Source organism: Podarcis erhardii (genome assembly GCF_964252035.2).
Source record: "Podarcis erhardii genome assembly, chromosome: 10".
Lineage (NCBI taxonomy): Eukaryota > Metazoa > Chordata > Lepidosauria > Squamata > Lacertidae > Podarcis > Podarcis erhardii.
The window spans coordinates 17,835,780-17,855,388 of NC_138500.1; the positions used below are offsets into that span (position 1 = coordinate 17,835,780).

The following is a 19,609-nucleotide window of genomic DNA, read 5'->3' on the forward strand; positions in this document are numbered from 1 at the left end:
AAAAAATGAAGTCTCATATTATCAAGAATATTTGAGTGGAAGAGAGACATGGTGCTTGCTATTAACTATAGTAGTGCTAAAGAACATAAAAGACCCTGTCTGATCAGACCTACCTAATCCAGCACCCTGTTCACACAGTGGCCAACCAAATGCTTGTGGGGGAAATGCAAGCAGGACCTGAGCACAAAAGCAGCCTCCTCTCCTGTGGTTTCCAGCCATTGGTATTCAGAAATATGCTGCCTCTGGACCTTGTGGTTATGAGTAAACAAGGGGGAGGGAAACTTTTGTCAGCCCAAGAGCTGCATTCCTTTGGTAGTCACCTGAGAATCACATGGCAGAACTGGGTGAGGCTAGAGGCAACAGTAGGCAGAGCAATGGATGCAGTTCTCACCTTTGCACAGTAAGCTACATCTCAGCCATCGAAAAGACATTTCGACATGCAGTCCAGGCAAGCAGCATTATCAAAGCTCAAAGACAATTTGCAGGCAGTAAGAAAACTCAAGGAGGGCACAGACCACGGCCAGTGTGAGGTGCGGTCTAGGAAAAGGCATATGGGCCAGAGACAGAGGCCTGGAAACTTCATTTGCTTTCTGTCTTCCATTTAAAGTAGGTGAGGAAGATGGTTCCTGACCATCCATTTGCATTGCTGAGCAGTCACTAAGGTGCAGCATGCTTTAGGGTTAGGCAAACACAAATGTTTCCTTTGTGTATGTATCTGTGTTGTCTAAACACAAACAGCAAATGGGAAAGTTCGTACCTCCCCCACCCACCCCAAGCTGAACAGCAGTTGGCAGACTGTCATCAGATGCTGTAACTAACACTATCCATTACAGATGCAGAAGTGGCTTAATAGAAACTTGCTGAGCTCAGATGGTCACATTAGAAATAATACACAATTAAGAACGGCCATTAATTTATGTGTACAAATACATGCACTGGAAGAGAAGAGGGTGGCAATGATGAGACTGCTTCTAAAGTGAAAGATCAGAAAGGGTTCTGTAGTGAAATGTATACAGCAGTACAGGAAAATATTTCCAGCATGACATCAGGGCAGCAAGGGTGAAATTAACCTCCACTAAACTGCTATCCTTGATCAACTTCAAAGCATTTAAGAAATGACATAAAAATATGAAGTTGTGATATTTATAAATGCACTTGTAATGGAGAAGAACAAGCATCAGGCAGCACTGCGAAGGACCCCATAGATCCCTAGTAAAGTGTAAGCTTTGTAAGTAGATGGATCCAGATTTAATCTCTGGCCATACATCCTGGTTTGCAGTGGTGTGTGTGATAGATCAGCTTGAAAAGTGTTGGCCAACGTTTGGTGCAAGTAAGAAATAACACTTGCAACACATTCCTTTTCATAGCCCAATGCAGAGGATTGTTTTAGAAAATGAAGCAGTGGCAAACCTGGAAGTTGTGTTTTTAGGCCATCTTCCTGGATAGTGGTAGACTGGGTAGTTGCTCACAGCCACAGTATTTACAGGGTGCTTCCATTTCTCTTCAAGTAGTGTCACAGAACTCTTGCAATCTTAATTCATGATCCAGTGTGATTTAGAATGGGTACTACTTGAAATATTCCATGATATGTTCTCCAATGCCAATGCAATACATTCCTTGGGCTATGCCAAAGAGAGGAGCTATAACCAGTGCACGGCACCCTGCCCCTTTCATGAAGGCAGCAGGGCCCTCATGAATCCAGACTTTCCTGGAGAAGAGAGAAACAGAGAGTGGGTTGGTAAAACAGCTCCTGAAGTTATTGTTACTATCAATTACAGGGGGGTTTTTCTATTTAGGGTTCTCTGAGTACAAGGCAAGGTGGCAGAGATGAGTCTCCTAATTACTTACATAGCTTCCTCTCAAGGCAGGAAGTGAGAGCTGCCTTCCCAAATCAAGTAACAGCTGGGGAGGTGGAGGCAAAGATGGTCAGGACCACAGCATGAGAGGAAAAAGAAACCAAGACTTCCATCCAGAAGTCACTGAACCCCAGCTCACCTCACCTCCAACCACCACAGCCAAACGTCAGGGAACTTGTGAGTTGCAGTCTAACAACATAAAGAACCAGAGAGTTCCTCATCTCTGACACCCACCTGCTTTTTAAAGTTAAAAGCACCCAAGAGTAAGGGGTGTTTAACTTAATATGTCAGCAACAGCCACGGCAAGAATTGGGAACCGTCATATTTGTGTTCCGCTGCCCCTTGTGGTCAGTTACTCAGAGCTGCTGCCTTTGAATACGGTATTTATTTCCTTTGCTGGCTGCTCATTTTCAATGTCTTATTTAAATGCTGTTGCAAGGGGGAAAGCTAGCTTATACTCAGAAATCCTATGTTTTTCCAGTACACAATGGGAAATCATGCATCAACTTGCTCAGTTACCAGCTTTTTCCTCCTGAATGAAGCAGAAACTGGAAAACCACAAAGTAGTGTAGAATGCTGCTTTTAAGGGAGCCAGCAACTCTACTCCATTCCATCCTCTGTGGGGTTCCTCCAAGCCTGCTGCCATCTTTCTCTTGTGAGTGGATGGTGCCATTTCAGAAGGACATGACAACTTACATTGCAAAATGTACACTGCAGAACATTTTTAACATAGAGCAATGACCTGAGTACCAGTAAAACAAGAATTCAGGTCTGCTTACCTGGCACAGTCAACGATCCCATTGTAGGTGTCCTCTCCCAGTCCTTTCTTGAGAGTTTGAATTCGGGTCTTTAGAACTAAAACAAGCAGTAACTGATTTAAACCTTTGCAAAGTTGCATGCTTTACAGACTTCTTAGTGTAAGGATACTTAACTGCAAGATTGGGATTTTTATTTATTTGTTCATTTCATTCCTGGCATGAATACATGCTCCTGGTACTGGTCAGAAATGCAGTGTTGTTATCTCACATCAGTTCTTCATCAATCATCATCACCATACTAGTAAACACATGGTGCCTCACTAAAGCATTTCACATACTTAAGTTCTGTTGTCCTCACAACAGTGTTGCGGTATGAAAACACGGATTTGCCAAAGGGATGTACAATTTATTTTAAAATTTCTACATTTAAGCTTTCCTAGGCTATTCGGTGGTGTGACTTGAAGATTTCTAGCATATAAGCTTATCATTAATTTTTCAGTTTTTATGTTTGTATTTTCATGGCAATATTATCTTAAATAGATATATCAAAATAAATCTGTCCTTTCTCCAATGAGTTCATGGTTCTCCACTAGCAGTTGGTTAGATGAAGGGGCTGTGCCTTGTCCCAGTATCACCACTGAGCTTTCTATCCAAGCAGCAATTGAAACCCAGGTTCAACAGATGGAGTCTGTTCACTGCACTAATATTGTTTCTCTAGTAAGGTTCACTTAATCATTAAGCTGTCCCAGCTAATCTGTTGGTCAGCGCTGTTCCAGACAAGGCTCGCTCATCATTGATTATAAGAAATAGCTCCCTCAATTTTCCTGGAATAAATAGTCTGCCTGATACAGTAAGTACTCTTAGTTGCTAACAGCCAGTTCATGTGGTTGGGTAAGAAAAAGCTTCTATATACTCATGTGCGGAGTGCAGATTATTTTGCAGAGCATGTAAAACATTATGGACAATGCAACTTAGAAAGCAGCCTTATAAGGAGCTTAATTAATCTTCGGTCTGCGTTGGCAAGGTCTTAATAGTTCACTTGAAGCACTACTGCGGCCTCTTGGGAGGGAATAAAATTCATAAAAACACACACACACACACACACACACACACACACACACACGTAAGCAAAAGTCACTGCCTTTTGATAGTTGCACCATCTAATACCTACCATCCAATGGGGTCACGGCCACTGCAGCCACAGATCCTGCAATACAGCCAGAGATTAATGAATGGAAGAAAGAGGCTTTTTCATCAAGATTCGCCTGCCCCAGCTTGTTGATGTTGGCAAAAAGTGGGAAATATATAATAGAAAAGGGTACATCCCTGTTGAGAGTAAAAGTGAGACATTTTAGGTAAACAATACAATCAGCTAATCTCTTGTTGAAGCTGTTTTTGTCAACCAATTTTCACCTTCCCCTTTCACAGCTCAACTGTTTCTCCCATTTGGACTGCCATACTTTCTACCCTTGCAGTTGTTACAGGCTTTTATGTTTTCACACAAGTGTACTTTCCCCACAGTTGCAATGTATCATGGAATTTTAAAACTTTAGGTTTGTGCTTACGTTTAGCTTTGATCCCAGCACCACCCTGAACAAACCCACCCTTGTGCAACTGAGAGCAAAGTCCCTATGTCCAGAGAACAGCCTGAAGATGTGACACATTCGAGCAGCTAAAACTATTTTATTTATTATCCCTATCATATTATCCCTATCAGTTATATCAAGGCAGCTTACAACATAAAATACAGTATCATTTATCTCTAAATATCTGTAAAACATAATTAAAAGCATTGATAAAACATGAGTTGATACTGTTCGGTTAATATGAGAAAATCATATTGTGAATGCCTGTCCATAAGGTATTTTGAGCACAAGTTGATGAGGACTTTGTGAATTAACACAAGATGTTGAACCTGGCCCACTAGCAAATTGGCAACCAGTGTTTCTCAGCAGTGGAGTAACATGTTGCTAGTAATCTGCCTCTGTAAGCAGCCTGGCTGCTGCATCCAGCACTAGATGAAGCTTCCAAAGCGGAAGCACCCTGACCCTATAAGCTGCTTCGGTGGGACACCACCTGTGAATATAAATTACTTTGAGGTCTTTGGTTAGTATATGGGTTAGCAACCTTTAGTTTCTTATACCCCACAATGAGGAAAAGAGGGCTGTAGATTCAATATAGGTCATAGCAATTGCTTCGGATCCAGATTTCCATGCACAATATGAAGCTCCCACTAATTCTCTCCCACCCCTGGTTAGCTTTAAATGCTCTTGCAGCCATGTAAACAACCAATAGGGACTTGCTTGGGGAGCTCATGAGTATGGAGTTCCTGGATCCAAGTGATGGTTTAAAACCAAAGACCTTCCTTTAGAATGGGAAGCCAATCCTTCTAGAACATGAAGGGCATTTATAGAAATTGAAGCATTCTTCTCTGCCTCTCCAGGTGCAGACCAACACTGAGAAGATACTTCCTTGTTCTGGGACCAGCACATCTCAGCCTGCCTTAGGTAGCCTGAATGCTAAATTTCCTTTCTCAAGACCTCTAGACTAAAGCAGCTTGCCATCCTATAATGAACAGGATGGAACAGTTCACTCTCTTCTAACCTGAGCAAGGTGGCTCCCAGCCCTTTATACAGGCCTGCAACTCCCTGGGTGCACAGGAGATCTCTGGCAATCATGAAAGCAGAGGGGCGTTTAGAGGCTGCTGTGGACCCAGCTGTGTAAGGCTGTCCTGGTGGTGAATGGGAGGTGGCAGCAGCTGGTCGATCCTGTCCCAAGGCCTTCTGCTGATGAGCAGCTAAAAGAAAACAAACAATAAAACTCCTAACTTTCCATTGTCACTCCATGGGTTCCTTGCATTGCAATCTCAGGAACATCATAGCACCCCATCTCCAACAACAATTACCCCAATCCCAATATATTCTAGTACTACTACAGTGGGGGAGGACACCTCCAGTTTGGGGGCAATCTTGGCCCACCATGAGGTTCAAGTTGGTCCGTGAAGCCGTTTTCCACAAACCATGGCTACCTGTCCATTAGCTGACATAACTGGCCAATGTCAGCAGATGAGTGGGATTCAATTCTGCCGGGGAATGCAGGGAATTTGCTGGTGAAACAGACCCTTGCAGCCAGCAGGATTGAACCCTTTGATCACCAGCTGGTGAGTGGAGGATTCAATCCTGGTCAGTCTGGCTGTGCATCTCTGTTCCCCTAGTAGGAACAGGTGCTTGCAGCAAGAGTGTGGTGTGGAGCTGTTTGAAAGCTCTTTTGCAAGCAGTTCCACAACGCTCTTTAAATGTATGAAAACCATAGATTTAAAGAGCCGTGCAGAGCTATCTGCAAACGGGCATTTAAACTGCCCCACTCTGCACTTTGAAGTGCCAACAATTAGAGTTTCAAGCATAGCAGCAACAGGAGATAAGGGGAGATTAGGACCTAGCTCACTGGACAGAAAAGGTTCTCCACACCTATACTCTAAGTAACTTAGATATTAATTTGCTTATTTGCCCAGGAAAAGCACATTTTGGCAAGTAACCACTATTAGGCAACAGCAAAATATGGACAGAAGTATAACAGAGATAAGTACAGTGGTACCTCGGGTTACAAACGCTTCAGGTTACATACGCTTCAGGTTACATACGCTTCAGGTTACAGAGTCCGCTAACCCAGAAATAGTGCTTCCGGTTAAGAACTTTGCTCCAGGATGAGAACAGAAATCGTGCTTCAGCAGCGCGGCTTCAGCGGGAGGTCTCATTAGCTAAAGTGGTGCTTCAGGTTAAGAACAGTTTCAGGTTAAGAACAGACCTCCGGAACGAATTAAGTACTTAACCCGAGGTACCACTGTGGTGGGAATTAGGGGCTGTGTCTGAGAAATAGAGATAGTTGGAGTTCATTTAATTCAAGACTTTGCTTTCACCATCATCCCCCCCTCCCAAATAGGTGGGTGGAATGGGAACTTACCTAGCCGCCCAGCATCCTGGAGCTGGATTTTCAACATTTCCATTGGAGATGTGACCACTACCTGGCAAGTCCCAGCTCCACAGCCAGCAAGCATCTCTCTCACCAATGACAATTCTTTTCTGTCAAAAGAAGCATAGATGCAAAATAAATGCACTTCCACAACTATAGGCTTGCCAAACTATCATGAGAGTGGCATGGTCTGGGCTATTTCTGTGCCTTCCATAGAGTGCAGCTTTTCACAGCCTGGAGATCAGCAGGGATCCACACTTCCACTCCCATGAAGCCCCCAGCTTTCCTGTCTAGCTTGGAGATGGAGAGAGAGAAAACGACTCAGCTGTGCAATGTGCAAAAAGGGGACAAAAAAGGGGAAAGATACTCATTTATTCTCCAGCTCCTGTCAAGAGATAAAGGTTGAGCTGGTCCTTTTGATGGTGGGTGGCTGAAGTGCCTTGGCTTCCTGCCATCAGAATGGTGAGTCCTTGGGTGGAATTTAGTGTTGCACTGTGATAATCATTCCAACAGCACAAGCATTTTTGCTTGCCAGACAGAACAATCTTCTCCCACACTGTTCTGAGGGTTTTCCCGATCCTCCAGAGCAGATTTGGGTGACACTTGAGTGGCTGGAGGAACTCCCATTGTGCTAGCAGAACTCTTTACGATAGTTTCTACTAGCACACCAGGTTAGTTGAATCCAGCCCCTAAAGTTTCACTGCAGGGCATTTTACAGAGGAACTCGGAGCACTTTGGGTGACTTATACTAAGACAAGACTCTGCTCCCCTCCCACAAGTCAGGGACAAAGGTTGCATTCTTATATATGTTCGGATGGGAGTAAGCCTTATTGAATACAGTGAAGCTCTCCTCTGTGTAAACATGCATAGGGTTGTACTGGAGAGGAATGGCAAAGACCTAGTGGTCAAAAGTTTTGGCCTGGCTACCAAGGCTAGATGAAATTAGTGGACCTGTGGAGATGAGCATTGTCTGCCAAAAGAAGTCACTGTTAAAGGTGCAAGAGTAGAAGCTCTATGAGACACACACACAAAATTATAACATCTTCCTCAAAGATCTTAGGATCCATGTGTAAATGTCTCCTCCTCTCTCTACCGGTACATAAGCCTCTTGGCTCACCTGAGATATGAGCTGCCTATAGTTCGTAGCCTGCAATCACAAATTACATCAAAGAACACTGGCAGGAGTCAGGTAGCGGCTCTCCACTTTGAACAGTGAAAGTGGCTATTTTAGCTCAAGCCTGCTGTGCCTCTGTTAGTGGGAATTTCAGGAGTGAACACTGTCAGAGGAACACGGAGGGAGGACTACAGATTCATCACACACACACACACACACACACACACACACACACACACACAAACACGCCTCTACACTGCTACTGTGACCTAAAGCCAGGACATTGGTAGGAGGCTTTCAAATTGACTGTGGTGTGATATACTAGAGGGTGGGATTAATGGGGCCACTATCAGGATTTGATGATGTTAGGCTGACTGTTATTATTCTCATAGTATTTCTTTTCACATGCTGCTCTGATGGTGTTTAGCTTTAAAAAAAATTCTATAATTTATTCATGATGAGATTCTGGTGTTTCATTGTATCCTTTGAACTGTTTTATTGGAGGACTTTTTGGTTTTGAAGAGCGTCCCACAAATGGCAAAATAACAATAAAGAAAGATAGATGAATAGATCAATAAATAATAAAAACAAAGAAACTGGAATTATTGAATGCTTTTTACCCCATACCCATCTTGGGAGAGAAACTGTCGGAAGAAATCATTGGCTGCCAACTTGATTGCTTTTTCAGGAGTGACAAGAGTCAGGTTTACAGCAGCCCCTGTGAGAAGATGGGAGAGGCAATAAGGCACCCAGTTTTATGGTACATTAATACATTAATCCTCTGGTAATATATACTAAACACACTCCTGGAGGTTTCTGGAAGGTAATATCCCAATTAAAATGATATTAAACTGGATGAAACACTAGCACTAGAAATATTTCCCCAATTTAACATGGAGTGCCAAATGTCAGAAAAAGTTGCTTATAAAGTCTTGCAGTTTCCAGAAGACACTCCTTGCTCTCTGGACTTGGTGCATGAAGAATGAACTCAAGAGGGCACTGTTGGTCAGTTTTAAAGATTGTGATGGGACAACAGGGAAATGGTAGTCTCTTAGCTAGTTAAACACAAGTAACTGTGAAATACGAATTAATTGGTTACAGGATGCTCAGCTATTTTAGTGCCCTGATAGCCTCATAGCAGGAAATCTGGGTTTCTCAAAAAACCACCCCCGAACTCTCCAAAAGTTCCTTTTTGATCTTTCACTGGCCACCTGAAATTGTGCAGTCCAGGAAGGACTGTACCACCACAGGCGCTGGGTTGCCCCCAAGATTGGAGGGGCTGGCGCACATGTGACATCATACGCATGCCATGCATCACGTGACCTCACGCACGTCTTCCAATGCTGTGCAGACTGGACCGGCGCAGCCTAGCGGAAAGCTGGACCGGTCCCCACAGGGTTGGGAGGTGCTGTGGGGACCAGCATGGCCTGGTGCAAGCAGAAGCCTGCACTGGCCTGTGCAGTATTGGGAGACACTAAGGGGACCACACTGGTCTGCACAGCATGTCTCAATACTGTGGGGACTGGTGCTGCCTAGCAGAAGGCTACCCATTTTTACACGCACAGAGAGAGATTTGCAGTTCCTCCCACATTTTATTAAAATATGCTCTCTCTTTTATTAGGTTTTATAAACAAGAATACATACAAGTATACCAAGTTTCCTCATGTCATTTGTATATCACAAAAATAGCATAAACGTGGAAAAATATCTACAACATATGTTTCATTATTAGTGGTCAACGTATAGGTTCTTGGTTCATTAATTGGTTTAAACTTAAAACGAAAGAAAGAAAGAGGGGAAGAGGGGAAGAGGGGGAGGGAGGAATGGTGAGTGGGTTGCGGTCGGGTGGTTATGTTTCTATTCTTCTACTTGGGGGGGGGGTGTCAGCATTACTTGTATGGGTTCTCTTACTATTCATATTAAGTAGTGGGCTGACAAAGCAGATGACACAGAGATTTCTCCAAGTGGTTCTTTATGGTAAGCTGGAACTGAACTGAACTGAACAGCAAACAGCTCAGCCGGCCTGCTTTTATAGGCAGCTGGCTGTCAACATTGTAACAACAACAACCCAGAGTTTCCTGCCTAAAGTAACTGACGTGGACCTGAGTGAAAACTATACACACGATTCTCCTGGTGGCCAGGGTGAGTACTTCAATACATAACAATTCACTTGTCATATTTCCTTGGTGGTGAGAGAGGTTGAAGGTGGCTTAGGGTGTGGTTGGGTCATCTTTGGTTGGTTGTAGTGAGAGTTGTTTTTGTGTGTGAGTAGGGTGTGAGTGTGTATTTTTTAATCAGGTTAGCCAGATTGATTCATATGCTGTTGGTGGATTCTTGTTGTCTTGTTGGGCTGTGATATGTGATAAAGGGGAACCAAAGTGGGGGGAAGGTGTCTTCCTCTATATGTCCCCATGTCAGTTTCAGTTTATTGGTTAGTTTTTCTAATAAGGCTGTTTCCCATACTATTTGATACCATGGTCCATGCTTACTCTCTCCAGTGTCTGGCTATGTTGTTAAATATGCTCTTTTGATACCAATATTTAAAATTTTATTTCAAACACCCCCCCCCCAATTATCTCTATTCTTCAACTGAGATAGAACTGCTGTTGCAGTTCAGGCAAAAAGGATGATTTTCCATTTTTATAAGCATTACCTCGATACATGCCAAAGAACCCCTCTGATTTAATTGTCTTCACCAAACAATCCCTCCTAGAATAAGAGAGGAATAGAGAGAAACAAGAGTTAGCAACATGTATTTCAAGATTGCAACTGACTTTTGTCACTCTGACCAGTTCCCCCAACTGTCTGATGTTCAGTAGGTGCTTACTTGGGGCACAGCGTTCTCAGCTATAGCACCAAAACTATGGAACTCCTTTCCCAAATACATTTTCTCTCCCCAATCTCTGCTGGTCTTTGGGCAACAAGAAAAGGTGGTGGTGTTTTTCAGGACACTTTCTGAATTTAATTTGTGGTTGATATATCCCTGCTGCTTGGTTGGTTGTGACTTCTGCATTTTATATTTGCAAGAATTTTTTAGCTACTTTTCAGAATGTAAATTAAAAAAATCCAGAATACATATGTTTGAGTGAGTTCCAGCACCTCTTTTTCTAGAAAAATAGTACTTGTCATAGCCATCCATTGCAATGGGTCTACTCTGAGAATTAGGAGTATGGGTAGAAGAATGAGTAGAAAAGAGAGAACTTGGAAGGAGTTCAACCCTTCCCAACTTGTTTGTTTGTTTGTTTGTTTGTTTGTTTGTTAGACTTATATCCCACCTTTTTCTTCTAAGAGCTCAAGGTGGCGTACATGATTATCCCCCTTCTCATTTAATCCCCACAATAACCCTGTGAGATAGATTAGACTGAGAGGCAGTGAGGGTTGAAAGATACATAATTCAAACCAGATTGGACTCTAATACCCAGCTTAGAGCCTACTACCCCATGCCACACCACACACCACACTAAACAAAGCCTTACAACACATACATTCCGGTGTAGATGGCTTGTCCTTGCTGGTTCTGGAGACGGGTTTTGGCCAAATCAATGGGGAAAACACAAGTCACCCCCACAAGTCCTGCTATACCTCCGTTGATTAACTTAGCTGGAAGGCTGTAAAGTATAAGATAAGTTACAATGATATTCCTTGGTACAGGGATTCAAGCAGGTTGTTGTTGTTAGTCACCACCACACTTATACCCACCCTTCTCTCCAAGGAGCACAAGACAGCAGTCATACATGCATGCCCTGATAGCTTTCCACCACAGCTATACAGCCCTTGGTCCAAAATGTTTCCCCACCCCTCCTTTAAAGCAATTCGATGAGCTATGATAGGAGGCTCTGTGACCTTCACCTTTGTTATCTTCTCTTGTGCTCATCCTGGCCCTCACATTCAGTTGCAATGCACATAGGGGCTTTTTTTTTTTTTTTAAGAACTTTGCTGGATCTGGTTCATCTAGTGCAGGATGAACAGCAGCTGAGTTGATGTGTGCAGGAAGCCAACGAAGAAGGCATAAAGACAACAGTCTATCCATGCAGCTTCACACACACACACACACACCCTCTAGTCACTAGTCAAACTTCTTTTGAACACGAAGGCTCCATTTAGCTACAAGCCATTCATAGACATAGCATTAATTTTTCTAAGTGTCTTTGAAAAGCCCCTAAACTAACACATATCACTGCATCTTATGGCAGCAGATTCTGTAAAAAAATTATGCCTTGTGTGAAAAAGTGTTTTTCCTATCTGTCTTGAATCAGCTTCCCTTCAACTTTCACTAGGTCACTTTAAGTACGGTACTAGTAATGTGGACTAGTAGAGTCACTGTTTCTGCACCATGATTTCTGTTCATCCCCATAATCACAAGGAAACATTTTTGTCAGGACCAGAAGCGTCAGGGCATCAAAATCATGCATAACATAGAGAAAGTTTTCTTTTTCTCCACACCCCCCCCCCTTATCTCATAATACACTAGAACCCATGATCATGCAATGAAGCTGAATGGTAGAATATTCAGGGAAGACAAGAGGAAGGGCTTCCTCACACAGCAGCATAATTAAACTCTGGAATTCGCTACCACAATATAAGGTGATGGCCACCAACTCAGACAACTTTAGAGGAGGATTAGACAACTGCAGGGAGGACAAGGTCACCAATGGCTACTATTCACAATGACTGTATACAGCCTCCAGGATCTACCAGTCACGGGGAAACAACAGCAGGGGAAGGCTATTGTCCTGATCCCCTGCCTATGGGCTTCTCATTGGCATCTGGCTGGCTAGTGTAAGCTAGATTGGTCTTTGGTCTGATTCAGCAGGCTTCTTCTTATGTTCCTAGTCGACACTAAAAGCACCAGGCTCACAGGGTAGATGACAGCCACAAGCAGCAAGCTTAGAGATGGCTCTGGGCTATTTTACAACTTGAACAACACTGAGCCAGGTTATTCAGCCTTTCAGGCAGAATTAAAACTAACAAAAAATGTCTGAAAAATAGAGGACATTAACTATCCTCTGCTCCATCCTGTTGCCTGTCCACCAGTTCCCACAGATAAGCTAAGCATCCTTTATATCACTGGAGCATAGAATTCCCCACTTTCAAAAGGCAAGGAGCAAAAAGGACAGGGCTGACCTAATCTTCTTCTTGTCCCTCATTGTTCCTTGGGGATGTTGTTTCTTGGTGACAGCAGCAGCTGCTTGTGCTGCTGACACAGGAAAATTCTTTCAAATATGGAGGCGCATTCCTCTTTGTCTTTGTTCTGCTGGGGAAGAGAACACCATTAGTGCTTCCTGACATGCTGCTTGCCAGGGGTATATTACAGGTAACAAATGACAGTGTCAGTTCTAAAACATAGAGGCAATTTATCACTTAATCAGCTCCTGGAGAATAGTGAAGTCAGATGAATAGCTTCCCAGAGGCCACCAAACACAAAAAACAGGGTTTTTTGTCTCAAATGCAACCCAACCTGGGCACTTTTAAGCCACTAAAAGAAGTGCCAAGGAAACGCCTACCATTCAGGACCCAGAGAGGCCAAAGAATCTCCAGAGGAGGAGAGAAGGGGATGTGGGCACATGCCTCACCAAGGGGGATGAGACAAGGGTTAGAGAACATTAACCAGACATTGCCCCCAAAGTCTATAATACTGATCACAGAATTTGGTGTGGAAATGATGACTAAAATCACTACGAGATGCATAGAACTGTGACATAATTCTATTAATCTCTGAAGTGGGAAATTAGTGGGTACTGAAGGTACCAAAAAGTGAGGTTCTGAAGTTCATGAAAGATTGCCCAGAAGTGTGCTGTGAGTGGGGAGTTGGCTTGGATGGACAAATAGGAACTACTGCAGATTATTTGTTAAGTGTCTCCTTCTTTGAGATCAGCAATAAAGAGATCAATGTTGCATCTCTGCGAAATTTAGAAGACTAGCTGCTGAATCTGGGTCTTTTTCTGGCAGTGAGATGAGAGTAGGATAATCTTGTTGGTTTTACTTCACCTGAAGGAGGCAGCAAAAGACTTCTGAAATCCTGGAAGATGACAACAACAGGGAAGCATGAAAGGCATGGCATGTTCAAACAATTTCCATGCTTTTGAAGGGATTGGGAGTGTCTTGATGTTGCCTTAGCGGCCATCATTGAACAAAAGACTGTGTGTATTCATGGTCATCATTATGCTGTTTGTGTGTTATATAACTTACTTGCCCAGCCATGCCAAAAGAAGTCAAGCAACAATTTTGCAAGGCCAATGAGTCACACATAAACAATTAGTCATCTATAACCAGCTAGAATTATTTAATAATATTGTTGCTACAAAATATCTTTCTGGTTTGGCTTATTACCAAAATACTACTAGTGACTTTTGCAGTTAGTCATCATTCACATGCATGCACTAAATTTATTTTCTCACATTTATATACCATATTGTATTTCTTCCAAGGTGGTGCACATTTGGTTTTCAGGCTGACACCCATCCACTTACTTACTCTCAGCAAGGTAGTGACCTCATGTGCCTTCAGACCTAACCCTGGGGCATATTTGCATGAGTTATACCACAAGTGCCAAAAGCAGTATCTGAAATGTGGTAGCAGTTTGCACAGATAGTGTCATTCCAGCATTCCACTCTAGAACAGGGGCTCTCATATAAGCTATACTCTCATATAAGCTAGCTAGGATAAAGGTAAAGGGACCCCTGACCGTTAGGTCCAGTCACAGATGACTCTGGGGTTGTGGTGCTCATCTCGCTTTACTGGCCAAGGGAGCCGGCGTACAGCTTCCGGGTCATGTGGCCAGTATGGCTAAGCTTCTGGCGAATCAGAGCAGCACATGTTTATCTTCCCGCTGGAGCGGTACCTATTTATCTACTTGCACTTTGTGTTTTCGAACTGCTAGGTTGGCAGAAGCAGGGTAGAATATCATTTTTTAAAAGAAAAGAAAAAACATATAGACCTTCCCTTCTTGCTGCTCTGATGTGCATTTAATGAAAGGAACAGTTGTACCCACCGGAACAATGAAAGGTGTGGCATAGGATAATCTTAGAATCATAGAATTGTTGATAGCGACCCTAAGCATCATCTAGTATCCAATCCCCTGCAATGCAGGAATATGTAGCTGTCCCATTTGAACCTGCAACCTTGGTGTTATCAGCACTGTGCTCTAACCAACTGAGCTATCAGGAAGCTCACAAACAACATTACACATTTGAACCTTTGTCTCTAAATTATTGTGTGTGAGGCATGTAGGTCCCTGACAGTATAAGAACATCTTTGTAAGAGTTACAGATAGGTAGCCGTGTTGGTCTGCCATAGTCAAAACAAAACAAATTCCTTCCAGTAGCACCTTAAAGACCAACTAAGTCAGTTCTTGGTATGAGCTTTCGTGTGCATGCACACTTCTTCAGATACACTGAAACAGAAGTTTCCAGACCCTTCTATATAGTGAGAAGGTGGGGAGCGGTATTACTCAGAAGGGTGGTGGGAATGGGTGATTGGCAGATAGCTGTGATGAGCCTGTTGCCTACAGACAGCCACCCAGTCTTAAACAACTCCTAACCCACAATAATACTACAACCAGACCTAACACGGACACTGGCACCAGAGCCTGCAATAAACCCAGATGCCAACTTTGCTGCCACATACACCCGGACAACACCATTACTGGCCCCAACAACATCACACATACCATCTCGGGACTATTTAATTGCTCATCGTCTAACATTGTGTATGCCATAAAATGCCAACAGTGTCCTTCAGCTCTCTATATTGGACAAACAGGCCAGACCTTACGCCAAAGAATAAACGGACATAAATCGGACATCAGGAATCACAAGACAGAGAAACCAGTAGGAGAACATTTCAATCTCCCAGGACATTCTATACAAGATCTCAAAGTAGCTGTTTTACTACAAAGGAATTTCAGAAATAGACTGGAAAGAGAAGCTGCTGAATTACAACTTATCACCAAACTCAAAACCATGGAGAAACCTGGTCTGAACAAAGACCTTGGATTCTTATCTCATTATACATGACAAAGCCATTTTTCACCTTTTCACCCCTTGCTTTTTCCTGTAAGACCTATTGCAGTCGTTAAGAGTCGTCAACAGGCTCATCACAGCTATCTGCCAATCACCCATTCCCACCACCCTTCTGAGTAATACCGCTCCCCACCTTCTCACTATATAGAAGGGTCTGGAAACTTCTGTTTCAGTGTATCTGATGAAGTGTGCATGCACACGAAAGCTCATACCAAGAACTGACTTAGTTGGTCTTTAAGGTGCTACTGGAAGGAATTTATCTTTGTAAGAAATAGCTAAACAGAACAAAATAATTTCTGTCCTTCATCTCTATGTCCTTCATCTCTATGTCACATAGAGGAGGGAGAAAGGTTGTTTTCTGCTGCTCCAGAGAAGCGGACACGGAGCAATGGTTCCAAACTACAAGAAAGAAGATTCCACCTAAACATTAGGAAGAACTTCCTGACAGTAAGAGCTGTTCGACAGTGGAATTTGCTGCCAAGGAGTGTGGTGGAGTCTCCTTCTTTGGAGGTCTTTAAGCAGAGGCTTGACAACCATATGTCAGGAGTGCTCTGATGGTGTTTCCTGCTTGGCAGGGGGTTGGACTCGATGGCCCTTGTGGTCTCTTCCAACTCTATGATTCTATGATCTATAACTATTAGGAATCCGAAAGAAGTTCCTCCTCAGAGTTAGGACTTCATAAAGAAAAGCATGCATTGTAGACTGTCTCTGAAATATGAAGTTTTAGAATATATCCCTGTGAATGAAACATGCAAATTCAGAAGTCAGGAAAGATGGGAAGCTAGCTTACCTTCCTTATTTGCAAGCAGCCGGTTCCCTCCCTTCCTTTCTTCTCTCTTTCAGTTTTTAGCCTCTGACTCACATCTGGATTCCTCCAACAAGCAAACCCTATCCAATGTTTAAGGGGTGGTTCACAAATTCCCAGTGATTTTGTGTAAATACACTGTAAGTGGGAGACGAAAAAACACACACATCTCTGTGCCAGTTACTCATCAAGCCTCTCCTTTTTTGGGCCTGGCAAAGGAAGTGCCCCAAGCCCTACCCAGGAGAACAAGCACACCTCTTAAATGTGCTTTTAACCTTAAAACCGGTTTTTAGACAAACACTGTTTGCATTTCAGCCTGCTTAGGCAAGTGCTGTTTCCACAAGTGCCCATGTAATTTCACTGGTTGTTAACAGCAACACTTTCTTTGCTGTTAACTGGGGAAGTGAGGTATAATGGCAATGCAGTGTTGCTGCTGACCCCTGACATCAGTCAATTAAAGTGTAACCTCAACTATGAACTCACTACACGGCCATAGGACAAGACAGTGTTTCCCAAAGCTCTGTTCTCTATTTTCATTGTAAGAATGACAACCCTGTGTCCTACGCTTCAGGAGGATTACTAAAACAACGTGCAAAAAGTTTAATTCCTGCCAGGGACAGCATTGCCCACTGCTGTGGTGACAGCGATGGCTGCAGTGCACTCCTTGGAGGCCGGATCGGCTGCCTTCCTGGCAGCCCCCCATGCCACCTCCACAATGGCCTCTTCGGAAAGAGGAGGCACTGCTGGTCTCCTCACTCCTAGGAAAGAAATGGCAGCAGCTGCCCTCTGGGGCCTACTGGGCTCTGCACCCCACCCCCCTGCCCCATGGTGTCTGATTCCTATTTAAACCATCAGGCAAGGTTAATTTGATTCCCACCCACCCCTTGTTCTCAATATAGATCCTCATTCACCCCTTCTTCCTCAACCAAGAGTGGTGGTGCCATTTTGTGGTTCGCCTCAGGTGCCAAAATGTCTTCAGCCGGCCCAGATTCCTGCAGCAAGTTTTTCTTTGTGTGGAATAGCTAGGCCAAAATGCATTGAGCTTCAGGGATCCCATTTATCCAAGGGTGTATTCTTAACAACCAAAAAATATACACAAGTTCTATAAGAATAACCAGGTTTGTTTTTACAGACTAAATACTAGCAAATCTACTGTCACGAAAGCTCATGTGGTAAAACATTTAGTCACAGGATTCTTTGTGGTTTAGATGTCCTATTAATGCTTAAGGGCATATATAAGATATTTTAACTACTTCCTTCCTGCTTTTACGTAGATTCAGGGCCAAACTAGGCCAGAAATTAAATACTTTGAACCACTATCTACACTGGGAGGAAATTCCCTACTGCTGCCAATAGGGGATTTCCTACAAACCCAAATACTGGTTAAATCCCCCTCCACACCTGTTGTGTAGAAATTTTTTTTTCGTTTTTCCCCCTGTGTAATTTTTTTGCAATATGTGAGTCTCTAGTGTTGAATGTCAACATGCCACATTGGGATTTAAGTGGAAAATAATAAAGCAAGCATCATGTCCCTTAAAATCCAGGACATTTCAGTCAAATTCCTAGGCAAACACAGGAGATTTGCTCCCTTTTCTTTTGCTGACACCCCACCACCCCACCTGAAACACACTTTTCAGACACATTTCACTTCAGTTCATTCCTTCAGGAAACTCTAGGCCATCAATCCTGATGTTACCACAGGGAAATGTGTTTCTTGTGCTGTTTATGTCTCTGAGACATTTGCTCGAAGGCCATTGGTGTGTAGAGAAACAAGATATGCATTAATTTCCTCAATGATTTTACCTGGGGCAAAATGGACACTAATATGTTGCCTTCTGCTGTTCTAAGTTTTGTTCTTCCTTCTGCACTGGTAGAGAAACAACAACAACAAAGCAATACCTACCTCAGCAAGCTGGTGCTTTATGTTCAGTCATGTCCCAGTACATTCTGTTAGCCATCAGCCTTGCAAGACTCCAGATAATTTATGGAATCCATTAATGTCTGTTGTTGCCAAACTTCTTAGATATCAGCAAAGTAGGGGCCTTTCAGGCATAAATGACCTTTAGGCAACATAATCTGTTCCCTGCCTCAGTAGTAATTGTGGCAACTGAGATATGTAGAGGACAGGCAGCGGCCATGGCTATGAGGCTCTCCAGCAGTCTGTAGACCGGGGGTGGGGGTGGGGCCTGTTGGTCGGTGCAGATCCTTCCCTTTACCAAATGGTCAAATAGGAATGTTCCACTTATGTCTATCTGCACAGTGCTCTGACCCCAGTGCCACCACTTGCTTTCAATATTGGGCCTGAGATTGAAAGGGCAAAGAGGCTGTAATTGTGGAACAGCCTAGCTTGTGCGTTGCATTCTTTACCATGTAATTGTAGAGTTGGAAGGTACACTGGGGGTTAACTAGTCCAAGCCCTGGCAATGCAACAGTATGTTATGGTTAGGTTAGTAGGAAGAGTGTGTGTGAAACCAAGACTCTTCTCTGCTGTCATTGAATTACGGGCAATATGTGACTAGGCCTTGAACAATGCAGGTACAGCTCAGCTAAGTTTTCTTAATGTGATCCTGCAAAGGACTGAGTGTGAAGTTTGAAATGCTCCAAGCAAAAACTGCCTTCCTGATATTTTGCCTTTTCTGACCTTGTAAATTGTGTTGTCAGTGCTTGATCCCACTGGTATACCCCCATGGATATTGAAGGAGGAATTACTATGTTTCAGTTTCAGGCAACATGTGAAATGTTCCCATCTCAGTTTTAGCATTAGGCACGGAAAGCTAAACCCTGATATTTAAATTAATTTAGGTCAATGAACAACTATTATTTTCTCCACAAATTGTTAAGATTTCAAGTGCATAAGGCAGGGGAATCCCCAGGCTTCCACTTGTGAATCCACCAAAGTTCCTAGTCTCTCAAGTACACCTACATCTTCTCACCAATGGTTGGTCTGAGGTCTGGTCAGGGGCTGATGATGCTGAATCAGAGATGAGTGATGTTTGTTGGTGTGACCTGAAAGCAAGCAGCTGCCTTAATCACTCCTTTAACAGGCCTGAAAGAGTGACCCCTTTGTAGAGGAGGGGCAGAGATGA

The 19,609-nt window shown here is 43.3% G+C and overlaps 1 protein-coding gene across 5 annotated transcripts; it reads right to left on the reverse strand.

Annotated features, from left to right (window-relative positions):
* Positions 1–1,370: 1,370 nt before the first annotated feature.
* SLC25A18 (solute carrier family 25 member 18) lies at positions 1,371–18,683 on the reverse strand. Of its 5 annotated transcripts, none has more exons than XM_081880144.1 (12): positions 18,427–18,681; positions 17,435–17,597; positions 16,509–16,661; positions 12,822–12,948; positions 11,183–11,305; positions 10,351–10,406; positions 8,325–8,415; positions 6,575–6,693; positions 5,219–5,411; positions 3,786–3,940; positions 2,636–2,711; positions 1,371–1,708 (listed from the first exon to the last, which is right to left on the reverse strand). In XM_081880144.1, exons 4-12 carry the CDS (start codon positions 12,842–12,844, stop codon positions 1,567–1,569), a joined length of 978 nt encoding a protein of 325 aa, XP_081736270.1. In that variant the 5' UTR covers positions 12,845–12,948; positions 16,509–16,661; positions 17,435–17,597; positions 18,427–18,681; the 3' UTR covers positions 1,371–1,566. The 5 variants fall into 5 exon arrangements, with proteins under 5 accessions (XP_081736270.1, XP_081736272.1, XP_081736273.1 ...); XM_081880146.1 differs by having other exon boundaries at positions 12,822–12,951; XM_081880147.1 differs by lacking the exon at positions 11,183–11,305 and having other exon boundaries at positions 18,427–18,683.
* Positions 18,684–19,609: the final 926 nt, after the last annotated feature.